The sequence below is a fragment of the Gekko japonicus genome, unplaced genomic scaffold (genome assembly GCF_001447785.1).
Source record: "Gekko japonicus isolate JY-2015 unplaced genomic scaffold, Gekko_japonicus_V1.1 scaffold184, whole genome shotgun sequence".
NCBI lineage: Eukaryota > Metazoa > Chordata > Lepidosauria > Squamata > Gekkonidae > Gekko > Gekko japonicus.
In genome coordinates, this window is record NW_015159715.1 from 1,601,593 (window position 1) to 1,615,901 (window position 14,309).

At 43.4% G+C, this 14,309-nt stretch overlaps 1 protein-coding gene across 1 annotated transcript in view; it reads right to left on the reverse strand.

The window, feature by feature from the left end:
- MAP7 (microtubule associated protein 7) overlaps positions 1 to 14,309 on the reverse strand; it is a gene marked incomplete at its 5' end in the record, with an annotated part of 69,659 nt that overhangs the window by 47,327 nt on the left and 8,023 nt on the right. The window contains one exon of the mRNA XM_015411968.1: positions 484 to 647. Within this exon, the coding sequence (XP_015267454.1) occupies positions 484 to 647 (164 nt within the window). The remainder of the gene's footprint in view (positions 1 to 483; positions 648 to 14,309) is intronic.

Below are 14,309 nucleotides of genomic sequence, written 5' to 3' on the forward strand. Positions count from 1 at the left end.
AGGAATGCCCCCAAAGTCCCCCGCTGGGGGTGGAAGATGGACTTGGCAACCCTAATGGCTAGTTTTGAGACCACAGCTGCCAGGGGCTTTCTATGGTACTCGGCTATGTATTTCAAGCTGTGTATGAGTGAACAAGCCATGGATAAGCAGATATGGTCCAGGTTAGCCATATGGTACTAAACACTAGTGTGGTTGCAACAGCTAAGTTTCCATTCAGTTCATACATAAAACATTTTGCTGGTTAGCAAACAGGCCTCACTTACTCCTTTCATGTATGAACTAATAAAGTACTATTTTCCTGATAGATTGGTTAATTCTGAACTATCAGTCCTTCAGGTAAATTGGTTGTCACTGCTACATTTCCCTAGTAGTCACTAGTACTAGTACCTGGCGTGATCCGGTCCATGGGGTCGCGAAGAGTCGGACTCGACTGTGCGACTGAACAACCAACACTAGTACTTCCCCTTGCAAAAGTCCTCTTACCTTGTCCTCTTCTATTCTCTGTTTTCGTTTCTCCTCAACTGCAGCTCGTCTTCTCTCTTCTTTTAACCTCTGCTCTTCTAATTTCTTTTTGCGCTCTTCTAGATGCTTTTCGTAATATTGCCTTGCTCTCTCTTCTTTTTCCAACCATGCAACTTCTCTTGCCGCTAGACAGCAAAACAAAAACAATTAAATATCTTATCTATTTATATTGTCCTATCATTTACCTGGTTTAAATAGCTTTATTCCTACTCAGACCTTGCACAATTTCAGTCATTCAGGCCTATTTCCCAATCGAACTGCTTTATGAAGCAGTAACCTTACCTAAACAATATAAAATCAGTAGATGAAAACATCATATTGTATTTTCTGTTATAAAATATGCAACTAAAGTCCACTGATTGGTGTTATGTGTTACAAAGTGCTGATAACTTGAATCCTACCATCCAAACAGTGGATATGAACAATAAATTGGGATATTTTGGGAATAGGGTTGCCAAGCTCCAGGTGGGAATTTGAGATCTCCAGAAATTACTACTCTATACTACAGAGATACGTTCTCCTGGAGCAAATGGCTGCTTTAGAGAATAAGCTCTGTTGCATTATCCTCCACTGAGGTCTCTCCACTCCCCAACCATCGTTTTCCCCAGGATCCACCTTCAGAGCTCCAGGAATTTCCCAGCCTACAGTTGGCAACCCTATTTGGGAACACTAAGAAAACTTTCTTAATTGAAACAATTAAGCAATGAAAAGGTTACCCTGAGAAGCTGTGAAAGTTCTAACACTGGATGTTTTTCGAAGAAAGTTAAATTACCACTTAATAGTTGCTTAGAAATAAACATATGAGAAAACATGCAGAAAACAGTTGCCATCATACTTTTTTTTGAGAAAAATTAATGACAGCACTAACTTTTTTCCTGCATTGAGTTATCATACAATATTCACTTTATTTTCAAAAACATGACCTTGGATAATAAAAGCGAATCAAATCAGTACTGGGATTTCTGTAGAGATTATTTGTATTATTTTAAATTATATTGTACAGTTGTACTTAGCAACAAATGGTGCAAGACCTTTAAGAAAATAATGTAAATGGAAATGATAGTTTGCTTATTTGTAGTTCACTATCAGTCCATGACACTTAAATTATTCTCTCATTGGCAGGCCAGCAAAATGTGAAGGCATTTTAGACAAGATTTGTCTAAAGGCCCATTGCTTTAATTTCATCATGACATCTGAATGGAGTTAGACTGTTTCTAGGGTTGCCATGTCCCTTACCTCTGCCAGCAGGGGGGCTTTTGGGGGCATTCCAGGAGGTGGGGGGGATATCACAAGATGTCCCCAATGCAATGACATCACCCAGAAGTGAAGTCATTGCACCAGAAACATTGCACAGGGATGCCCTGGTATTTGGGCAAAACTGTATGGTTTTTCACCCTCAAAACCAGAGTTTGCCCAAATATCAGAGTGTCCCTGTGCAACATTTCTGGTACGATGATGTCACTCTCGGGTGACATCATCACATTGGGGGCAGTACTTACAGTTTTACCAGAACTGGCCCCAAAACATCATTTGGGGCCAGGAAAGTCCGCTCCAAATTGGGTGATCCCCCTTACAGACCGAGGGGCTGGGATCCCTGTTTCTGTGAGAGTAAGCAACACAGAAAATAATTTGATTTATGTCATACTTTTAGCAAAACTGTTTGCAATTTCCAGTGAAAACATAACCACTTTAAATCAATATATTTATTATATAATTTTTTATTTATAAGGAAATTGTGTGTGTGTTGAATTTGTACATGCATCTTGAATGTGTACATTTTATCAGTCTCTTAAACAAAAGCCAATACTCTAAACACCAAAAAATTGTGAGTCATGGAACAAAAGTACATATGTGTATTATGAAGCTATATAAGCATAACCCTGCCTTCTATTATATGTGCCAATGGCTACTCAACCAGCCATTTTTGCTATACAGACAGGGAGATGACATTCCAAATATTCCCACATTAAAGAAGAAGAAGAAGAAAAGGAGGAGGAGGAGGAGGAGGAGGAGGAGATTAGATTTATACCCCGCCCTTCACTACCCAAAGGAGTCTCAGAGTGGCTTACAAACTCCTTTCCCTTCCCCTCCCCACAACAGACACCCTGTGAGGTAGGTGGGGCTGAGAGAGCTCTGATATAAACTGCTCTTTTTCAAGAACAGCTGTGCCAGATCTATAGCTTGCCCAAGATCATCCAGCAGGTGCAAGTGGAGGAGTGGGGAATCAAACCCGGTTCTCCCAGATTAGAATCCACGCACTTAACCACTACATCAAACTGGCTTTGTAAAAAAAGAGGAGTCCCAAAAGGTGAACATTCAGACAATTAAGTATTTCCCCCCATCTAAATGGTAGGATACTTCTTTCAGATAAAATATTAAATTATTAATGCAGTTTGCAAATACAAGAGAGAGTGGACAAGCTAGACTGATTCTGATTAGGAGATACTTTTCAAAGGTGACCCCTTGGAAAGCTAGTTGCTAAAAATACTAAAGCTATAGATCTTTAGACAAATCTTGTCTAAAATGCTATCACATCTTGCTGGCTTGCCAATGAGAGAATAATTTGAGTGTCATGGACTGATAGCGAGCTATGAATTATATTCTGTACGCCAAAAATGTTTAAAATTGTAAAAATAAAAGATTACTGTAAAAGATTACTGCAAACCCCCCCACTATTTAAAAATTACTACCACAGCACAATCCAAGGTCATAAGATCTATATACTAACTTGCAGTCATAGACTAGTATGAATTTAGATCATAATTATCCAAATAAAAAACTGAGGTAGCTATCATCTTTGGCTATGGTTTATTTCGGTGCACAAATAACTCTTGATTGAGACAGCTTGATTCTCGAATAAATGACAGGTTTATTGTAACTTGTACTGCAACTTGTGTGAAAAATGTGTTGAATATAATATTTAATATTATATAACATTTATTCAGTTCCATGAAGGATGATGTGTTTAAAATAGCTGCTTATTATAACTTTTATCCAGATTTTTGAAATTATATTGTTTATGTTCTCTCTTTGGAGCCAGGCCTGGGCCAGTGTTCCCTCTAAGCTGAGTTAGTGTGAGCCAGCTCACAGTTTTTTAGCCTCTGACTCACTCATTTTTGTCTTAGCTCAGGAAGGATAGCTCCAGATAAAACTAATCATTGCAGTAGCCAAATCACCTGCTCACAACTTTAATGCTAGTAGCTCACAAAGTAGAATTTTTGCTCACAGGGCTCCATAGCTTAGAGGGAACATTGCCTGGGACTACGATTGCCTACGGTTGGGGAATTCCTGGAGATTCTGTGGTGAAATCTGAGGAGTGCAGAAGAGTTTGGGAAGGGGAGAGGCCTCAGCTGGATATAATGCCACAGAGTCTACCCATTTTCTGAAGGGGGACAGATCTCTCTTGTCTGGAGTTCATCTGTAATTCTGGGGGATCTCCAGGTCCCACCTGGAGGCTGGCAAACCTAGGCCTAGCAGCACCCTCTGGGTGACTTGATACCATCTGACTTGCATGAGTCAACTAGGCCTGACTGCTTGCTACTGTTCAACAGTAGCCACCCTATGAAAGGCCAGTCACACACTTTCAGCCTAACCTACCTCAGAGTTGTTGTGTGGATAAAAACGAGGAGAGAATAATGTAAACTGCTTTAGTCCGCACTGTGGAGAAAGACCATAGTTTTCCTCAGTAAAGGCTGTTGGGGGAAAGGCAAAGAGGCAGATAAAGGTAGGTTGGCTGTTGGGGGGGGGGAGATAGGGATGCCAACTCTAGGTTGGGAAATTCCTGGATATTTGAGGGGTGGAGCCTGAGGATGGACTTCAGACAGATCCAATGCCATAGACTCCACCCTCCAAAGCAGACATTTCCTCCAGGGGGACTACTGTTGCCAACCTCCAGGTGAGGGCTGGAGATCTCCTGGAATTACAACTGATTTTCAGATGACAGAGATCAGTTCCTCCAGAGAAAATGGCTGCTTTAAGGGTGGATTTTATGGTATTATACCCTGCTGAGGTCACTTCCAAGCTCAAACCTCATCCTCCCAAGGTTCCATCCCCAAATCTCCAGGAACTTCCTAACATGGAGCTGGCAACCCTAAGAGGAACTGATATCTGTATTTGGGCAATCCATTGTGATTCCTGGAGAGTGGCTGCTGCCTCTGCTGCTGGGGGGGGAAGTAGGTGGGAGGCTGGGAGAGTGACAGGGGCAGAAAGAGTGATGGGATGGGGCAGAAAGGAAGTGACAAACATGGAGGGGAGAGAGCGAGAGTAAGAAAAGGGGTGTCAGGAAGGAGAAAGAGTATGAGAGAAGTAGGGGGAGAGGGGAAGAAGTAGAGGTGGGAGAAATGGGATAGCTGCTCCTGCAAGTTTCTTGCAGGTCCCCACTTGTAGAAACGTATTAGCAACTGACAGAGGTTTTCGGTCTTCAAAAATAAAGAGGCTTAAGAGACAGAAAACAGTTCAGGAATGCAAAAGACCACAAAACTATAGATTAGTTTTATATTATAGTTTATATTATAGTCTGTCAGCTGATTCCTGGCAGACTATGTTGTGAATATAGCACAGCTAAAACAATACAGTACAACAAAATAAAACAACAAGCCAAGTATACAGTTCTCACAAAACAGACTTAATTATCTAGGAGCTATTTATTTATAAAAACTTTGAATGTGTAAACAAATTACAAAAGTTATTTCACCTTGACATGCTTGGGCCTAGCTCTTCTGTTTTTTGTACTGAGTTTAGTGTTTTCATGTAACTAAAAATGATGTTTCTTGCTGACTTGCTGTGCTACAAAAGTGATGCCAAGTTGCCATAAAGCATATTCCTTTAAAATGTAACAGAGGTCAGTTCACCTGGAGAAAATGACCGCTTTGGAAAGTGGACTCTATGGCATTATACCCCACTGAAGTTCATCCCCTCCCTAAACCTCACTCTCCACGGGCACCACCCCTAAAATCTCCAGATGTTTCCCAACACTTGTGACAATAAACTCTTGGGAACCAGTAAAAGTTTGGAATTATTTCCATCTCAGTCAAGACTTTCTGTGCCAGTTTAATACATAAATGTGGATTATAATCTTGAAAAAAACATGGGGAACCAAAATCAATTTGCCATTTTTCTTATTATTGTTCTTACTCCTGTTTTTGTGGACTCCAAGTATACAAGTCTGTAAAATTCATCATGTGAGTTTTGATAAACTCTACAGTGGGAAACAATATAATTTATATATTTATACCCTGCTTTTCATCCCAATATAAAGCAAGAAACTGTTTACACACATACAGTCTAGACTTGCCTACTCCAGCTTGGGAAATTCCTGGATATTTGGGGGTTGTATCTGGGGGGACAGAGTTTGGGAAGAGGAGGAAGCTCAGCAGGGATGCGATGCCATCCAATTTACTCTTCAAAGCTACCATTTCCTCCAGCGAAGTTCATCTCTATTAGTCTAGAGACCAGTTATAATTCCAGAAGAATACCAGTCTTCAGCTAGGGTTGCCAGAACCGGGTCCAGGAGGGGTTTCCCCTGATTTTTCAGGCTTCTGCTCACCACTGGCCAGCTGGCCGGCAGGGGAAGCCCCACCTCCCAAAAAGGGATTTCACATAGCAATGTCCCCAACATGATGATGTCATGCAGAAGTGACATCACACAAGGACGTTGCAGTGATGCTCTGCTTTTTGGGCAAAACTCTACGGTTTTAGGCCAACCCCCCAAGACATCCCCCCAACCCCCTTCATGTGATGATGCCACTTCCATGTGACATCATTGCACTGGGGATGTCACACAACATCCCCCCCAACCCCAGAACACCCCCCAAATCCCCCTGCTGGCAAGCTGAGGGGACCTGGCAACCCTAGTACCAACCTGGATGTTGACAACCCTGAAACATGCAAGTAGCTACAACCAAGATGGGAGCCTAAAGTTCTCCAGGAATGACAACTAATCTTCAGACCCCCCCCCCCCGCCAAAGAAAACAAGGGGGAGGATGAAAAAACTGATACATGAAGTATCTCAAGGCAACTAACTATACAGACACAACACAGAAAAGCCTTATAAGGCAGGGACACTTGAAAGAGTAGATAACCAGATAGAAACGGTACAGTTCAGATCAAAGCTGATAAAACTGAAGTAACCCGCAGCACAGACCTTGCCCTGGACATGGCCTTTGTGGAAACCTTAAGAACTAACACCCAGTGTCACAATGCTGAATGATCATGAAGACAAAGCTGGCATTAAAACCAAGGCTTTGTCTGGAAAACATTAAATGCTGCGGCCGACATTTTAAAAGCAGCCTTCCATCTTCCTCAGAAATGGCCCCACAAAGCACTGTGCAACTACAGCTCACAAGACAGAAAAGAGAGATAAGCATATTGTTGGCACAAAACAGACACACCTGATTAGTTTCTAGTGTTTATTATATACTGTTTTATCAATTGCAAAGAGCTGATGCAGCAGGAAAGAACTATCTTCTGAATATAACATTCAATTGATATTACGGCAAATGTTGCAGAAACAGCCTTTTTGGGGTCAGACAATCAAAACTGCAGCTTGGTTAGTATTTAATTAAAACATGCTTATAGTGATTTTGTGATGCTGTGCTAACCTGTCCCCTGAAAAACAAATTCTTACAGTCTCTTAATTTGCCAGTTTAAAATCATTTTATTTAGAGAATTTAAAAATACTCAGGAAAGTATCGGCCTATGACACTAGTTCATTCTTTAGAACAAGCCTCCAACTCCCCTCTACTTTCAGAAAACTTCATACTATTAGACTGCCAGTCTCTTCGCTGCTCATGGGGTACATTTAAGTAAGTAATTCTCTTTCCCACAAATTCTCTGTAGTTCTCAAATCAGATCTTAGAATCAGGAATAATTTTCTAAAGCTTTACTGTATTAGTTCACACAGTCTCTGTCTTTCAGCAGATCGATAGTATGTGGAACATGCCGCTTTAAGAGACAGGCTTAGGTCTTAAGTGGAACTCCCTTTCTTCACATAAATAGGTGTGTCTTCTAGAATATACTAGTTAGAACTGAGTTGTTGGTAGTTAGGACTTCAGCCTTTAAGTCTGTGTTGATCCCTGCCTTGTTGTTCTGCCCATTAAAGATTTTGAAGACATCCTGCCTGCTGTGTCTCTCTGGCCTTAGGGCAGACCATTTACCTACCTCCACAATGAATACTTTACAGAGGAGACAAACACCACAAGATCTATAAAACAGAGAAACATATACTACCCTGCCTCTCTGCCCAAAGAATCTTGGGAACGGTATTTTGATGAACATGCTGACAATTCAGTCAGAAATCACCTTCTACAAAAACAGAGCCAATGGGCCACAGATGAGGTGAAACGAGTATCACATCAATTTAAGGCTGCAATTGCAAATAACATTTCTAGGAACACAAACCACACTGAACTCAGTAATGCACAGGATCAGAGTGGAAGACTGAAACCCTAAGTATACTATACCGAAGTAGGGCTTCCAGGTCTTACTTGGCTGTAACATAGAGTTTTTTCTTAAGTGATAAAGTGTCCCACCCACAACACGCCCTGCATGATGACATCACCTCTGGGTGATGTCATTGCGTTGGGAGCACTGGCACAAACAGGGCATTTGGGGGGTGGGGTTCCCCCCACCAGCTGGATAGGGGCTGGCGGATCTGGGGGCCCAAAAGTGGGCAAACCCCTGCCCCCATTGGGGGAATGGCAGCCCTATACCAAAGGATGGAACATAATTGTAAATCAATCTTCCTGCTGGCCATCAATCGATTCAGAAACCCAATACAATCATATTAAAAATGGCCTTCCCTTTTGCAACCTAATCCTATTTGCAACCTATACTTGGACTAAGGTGCTACTGGACTCTTGCTCTTTTGGACAATTTGAACTGCCTTTCTATTTTGTTTGTTTTTAAAAAGAGACTCATACTAACAGTAGTAACGTTTTAAACAACATGTATGAATTCAGTTTAACTTTGTAAAGCAGGGGACTTCCTTTGGGTGGCTAATAGTTATTTTAGAAAGCAGGATGAAATTTGCTAGAGAGTATGTAGAAACACCTAGCCCCAGGCAATGTTTCTTCTGTTAGTCAGTGGCTAGGTACATTTCCAGAAAACAAAGAAGAGTATTCTCACTAAACTCCTGCCAATTAGCAGTCTGGGTAGGGGAAATGCTCTGTATGAAAATGTATATAGACAGGAAAGGACATCAGCACTTCCACACTAAATGAAGTGTTACACAATGCCACAACTCTTTCAGTTTGCTGAGGCAGACTGAATATTTTTAGAGGTCCAGGATGTCTAAAGCAATTATCTGCTGTTTGAACTCCTTTCAGGGAAGCACAGCAGGTACAAATATGCAAGAGCAGAGAGGTGGGCAAGAGGTCTACTGAAAGAAAATGGATGTTTTTGCTAATGAGGGGGAAAAAAAAGAGAATACTACTCCTTAGAAGTATTCTTGCTCACAAAGCTATTAGGAGTGAAGCAGGTCCGTAACTCTGTTCCTCTGCAGTGTTCTGTAGTTCAATTTGATTCTGACTTTTCACATTGTATAATATATACAAACTAGGAATCAGGCTCGTTGTAGCAATAAATACAATGAGCGCCAGCCTGGCTGCCTGGCTGCGGGCCCCCGTCTCCTTACCTGACCCCCCACAGCTCAAGTCCCCAGCGGGCCAAGCTGGCCAGCCCCGTTCCCCCCAGCCAATTGAGGGCCCAGTGGGCCAAGCCACCCAGCCCCGTCCCTCTCCCCACCGTGCGCTTGAGCCCCCGGTGGGCCAAGGTGGCTGGGCTTGTCCCTCTCCCCACTGCCCATTTGAGGCGCCGGGAGGGCCAAGCCAGCCGGCTTTGTTCCTTCCCTCCCTGTCCGTTCGAGGGCCCGGTGGGCCAAGGCGGCCGGCCTCATTCCTCCCTGCCTGTTCGAGGGCCCGGCGGGCCAAGCCGGTCAGCCTCATTCTTCCCCCCACCCGTTCGAGGTGCTGGCGGGCCAAGGTGTCTGGCCTCGTTCCTCCCCCCCTGCCCGTTCAAGGCAGTGGCGGGCCAAGGCGGCCGGCCTCATTCCTACAACCACCGCCCATTCAAGGCGCTGGTGGTCCAAGGCGGCCAGCCTCATTCCTTCCCCGACCGCCCATTCGAGGCAGTGGCGGGGCGCGTCTCTCCCCCCCCCCCAGTTCCTCCCCCCGCCAGTTCGAGGGCCCATCAGGCCAAGCTGCCCGGCCAAGTCCCTCTCCCCACTGCCCATTCAAGACGCCGGAGGGCCAAGCTGGCCTGCCTCATTCCTCCCCCCCCACCCGTTCGAGGCAGGCCGCCCGCTGGGGCCTGGTCCTCTGCACTGGCCGTCGATGGGGGGGGAGCAGACCCAGAAACGCCGCAGAGATGGGTGAGGTGCTGGGGAGGTGCAGTGCTGCTTTGGGCCAGAGGAAGACAGAAGGTGTGTTCAGCAGAGCAAAGGCACTGTGTTCTGAGGCACGTTTGGGCTGGCGCCACCTCTGTGGGTGGGAGTCAGAACACAGCCAGTGGCCACGGTCCCCATTGTGAGTGGCAGTTCTTGCAGCCAACGGATTAGGGAGCGCATCAAACGTAGCCACCTCAAAACAGCTTTATTATAGAGAGAGATGGCTAAAGGGGTGTGGAATGACTGATGAATAATAATAATAAAAAAACCCCATTAAAATTGTTGTTCTTTGTTGACCGGCAATAAATAAATCATAATAAAAGGACTAAGAAAAATAGAAGTGCAGGAACATAAGCTTGGCTTAAGACCTCTGGTCAATGAAGCTAATAAATGAAATGAAAAGAAAGTAACATAAGCAACAACACTGCTACTTTGCCTACTTCTGCATCGGGGGGTGGCTCAACAGTAGGTCCCAACAGAAAAAGAGAACACACAGTTTGCAAACTCAGTAAATGGACTTAGGATTTGTTTCCCTACTTCCTCTGCCTCTAATTTTATAACAGTTACCTGTACTCTGAAACAAATGCAATTATGCTTTATGGTCTCAATATAGGAAAGAGAAAAATCTTTAATTACATTTTGAGAAAATTATACTGCTTTGCTTTCCCCCCCTCCTAATTTAAATGGGAAAACCAAAACATCCACAGGGTCAGCGAAAGGTGCCATTAAGATCTATTTGGCATATGGTACTTTGTCAGGCCTCACACCAAGGAAGACACTCCTTACAAAATTAATAATTGCAGCAGCAGCAGTTGTTTATATCTATATTTATACTTTATATATGGGGTGTAACCAAATAAAATTCTTCCTAGGGATTTACAACAGGTTAAAAATATACAAAAATACAGATTAAAATAAACAATCAAATTCTTAATTTAATAGTCTCCAAATGGCATCCATAATTTAATTTAAAACCTACTCTGGACTGTTCTTCTATCTTTTGGGCAGGTTAAGGAGGAGGCCGAAGCAGGCAGAATGGAAGAAAAGAGGGTGCCAGCTATGATGGAAAACTATTGCTGTCCTCATCCAAAAGCCTGGTGGAACTTCTTTGCCTTACAGGCCCTGCAGAATTGTATTAAGTCCTACAGGCCCCTGATGGAAGTTGGCAGAGAGTTCCACCAGGTTGGAGCCAGGGCCGAGAAAGCCCTGCCTCTGGTTTTGGACATAAGTTGCAAAAATGTTTATTGTAGTAATTTCTGTAGGAAATTTTCTTCTATTATCGCTCACACGCTAACGAATACTGCGCAATGAACGATTTGTTTCACAATATTTGCTTTATCTGAGCGTGTAGCAACCCCATTCTTATCAATCACTACTTATCAGTTCCTGAAGGAAACATTCCATGTTGACTCTCTAATAACAGAATTAGAGTGTCAACATGGAATGTTTCCTTCAGGAGTTGATAAGTAGTGATTGATAAGAATTGGGATTGCTACACGCTCAGATAAAGCAAATATTGTGAAACGAATTGTTCATTGCGCAGTATTCATTAGCTTGTGAGCGATAATAGAAGAACATTTTCTACAGAAATTACTACAGTAAACATTTTTGCAACTTATCTTTATTGACTCTTCGTTATTTTTGTCGTGGATGTTGTTTTTGGAATTCCACTTCCTCTCGTGATCTCTCATTTTTGGCTTCTTCTGGTTGAGGATAGCATGATATCTTTGGGGCCAGGGGTCACCAGCAGATTGCTCTCAGCAGAGCGTAATACTTTCCCGGGGACACACCAGAGGAGATGGTCCCAAAGATACACAGCTCCCAGGCCGCTCAACGTCTTAAGGGTCAATACCAACACCTTGAATTTGACTCAGTATTCCACTGGAAGCTAGTGTAGCAAACGCAGCATAGGTTGTATATGTGCCGTCCGTGGCATTCCTAAAAGACTCGTGCTGCTGCATTCTGGATCAACGGGAGTTTCCAGGTAAGTCTCAAGAGAAGGCTAGCATAGAGCGAGTTATGTTGACAATATGGAGTTATTACATTTTCCATTTCATTTTCCCCCCTCCAAAGCTCAGTATATTTCAACAATACAAATGTTAATTAAATATACTGCATAAAATCAACAAATCAAAATGCAAAAAAAAAAAAAACATACGAACGTACAAGCACCAAGAATTACAAAACAGAGCAGAAAGCAGTTTAAACATGGAACTGTGACAAAATAGGATTCCAGTAATCAATTTCAATATGAGATAAAAGAAATATAATGAACGTAATTGTCATCTTTTTTCATATCTTAAAAAAATACAAGCAACTATTGCTGTAGGCATTAAATTTGAGGATTTACTACAATTATGTTTTGTAGTTAAGTGCCTTTTGCCTCTCAAATAGGATAAAGTCCAGTTGTATCAGTAATTAAACTTGAAATCCTTCCTGAAATCATCTTGTTAATGTTATTTTTGTCACATTTCATGAAGTGCAAGGGAGCTATTTCAGGTACATTATATTAGTATAAAAATGGAAAAACGCACCAAAGGTTAATGTGCTTATTGAATTTATGCTGCAGGCAGAGAGAAGAGAATCTTGCTATTATAAACTATGCATGAAAGTCACCTCTGTATGGATGATTGGCAAATGGCCAGTGAGACAGGCAGAATAAAGGCTGCCTCAGCTGATACCAATTTGTCCACTCTGTAGTGTTTAGTGAAAGAGTGAACTAACTTCCATGTGGCCACCTTACATATGGTTTCTAATGAGGGGAACAAACGGTATGCCACTAATGTGGCTGCCCCCCTAAGGGAATGCACCACGATCCCCTCTGGAGGATCTAACCCTTTTGCCTTATAGGCCATGCTTCTGACAGGTCCCTTGATCCATCTACTTATTGTGGAGGTGGAAACCTGTGTCCCCAAAGAAGATTTTCTGAAGGACATGAAGAGCACTTCAGATTTTCTCCACTCTTTGGTCCTGTCAATATAAAAACTAAGGGCCCTCCTGATGTCTAAGCAGTGCCACTCCCGCTCTTTCTCGTGTTGTGGATTGGCACAAAAAGATGGCAGAACGATTTCCTCTGCTCTATGAAAAACTGAGTTTATCTTCGGGACAAAGGCTGGGTCCATGCGAAGGACCACCTTGTCCTGATGGAAGACACACAATTCCTTATTAACCGACAAAGGTCTCAATTCGGAAACCCTGCGAGCTGATGTAATACCTACGAGGAATAGGGTTTTGAACGTTAACTCCTTAAGAGGACAGGAGGCCATTGGTTCGAAAGGGTACTTACACAGAGCTCTCAACATGGTGTTAAGGCTCCATGTAGGGAACCTATGGATAGGTGGGGGATTAAGGAAAGAAGCCCCCTTTAGGAACCGTCTAATATGAGGATGCCTAAGAAGTGACCGCCCATGTTTCGTTCCCTGGACAGCAGAGATGGCCAATACCTGTCTCCTAAGAGTACTAGTGCTAAGGCCCTTGTCCAGTCCATCCTGAAGGAAACCCAAGATTAACTTAACTGAAGCCTTGAGGGGGGTCTATCTTCTGGTACATGCACCAGGAGTGGAAAACCTGCCAGGTATGGTCATATGATTTTTTTGTGGAAGCTTTCCTCGATGCCAGCATGGTGTCTACGACCTTAACCTGATAACCTGCACCCACTAGCATTTCCCGCTCAATCTCCACGCTGCTAGATTGAGTAACTCTGGCCTCGGATGTTTTGTCGGCCCTTGAGTTAACAAATCCTCCTGTGGAGGGATACGCCAGGGTTTTGAAATGGCTACTCTTTGAAGGTCCTGGAACCAAGTCCAGCGTGGCCAGAAGGGCGCTATGAGCACTACTTCCGCCTTTTGCTGGCAATTTTTTTGCAGCACCCTGTGAATGATAGGCAGTGGCGGGAAAGTGTAAAGGAGACCCTGGGGCCATGTGCAATTCAGAGCATCAGTTCCCTGTGCCAGGGCGTTTCTTTTCTCATGAGAAAATTTTTGGAACTTGACGGTTCGTTTCTGTTGCAAACAGGTCCATGCATATGCTCCCATACTTGGAGCGTATGATGTCAAATACCTCCGCATTCAGCCTCCACTACGACTGATCCAGCCTTTTCCGGCTTAGCCAGTCTGCTAGCTCGTTGTTTTTCCCTGCCACGTGGTTGGCCTTCAAAGACAGTAGGTGACTTTCTGCCCAGGAAATCAGTTTGGAAGCTTCCAAGAGTAGATTCTGAATCTTGGTGCCCCCCTGGCGATTGACATAGGCCTTTGCTGTCGTGTTGTCGGTCTGGACTAAGACATGGAGACCCGACAGTTGTTCTGCAAGATTCAGTAGACCGAGGCGAATTGCTCTCAGCTCTAGGAAGTTGATGCTCTCCTTTGTCTCCTATACCGACCATTCTCCTTGAACCATCCTCTTTCCT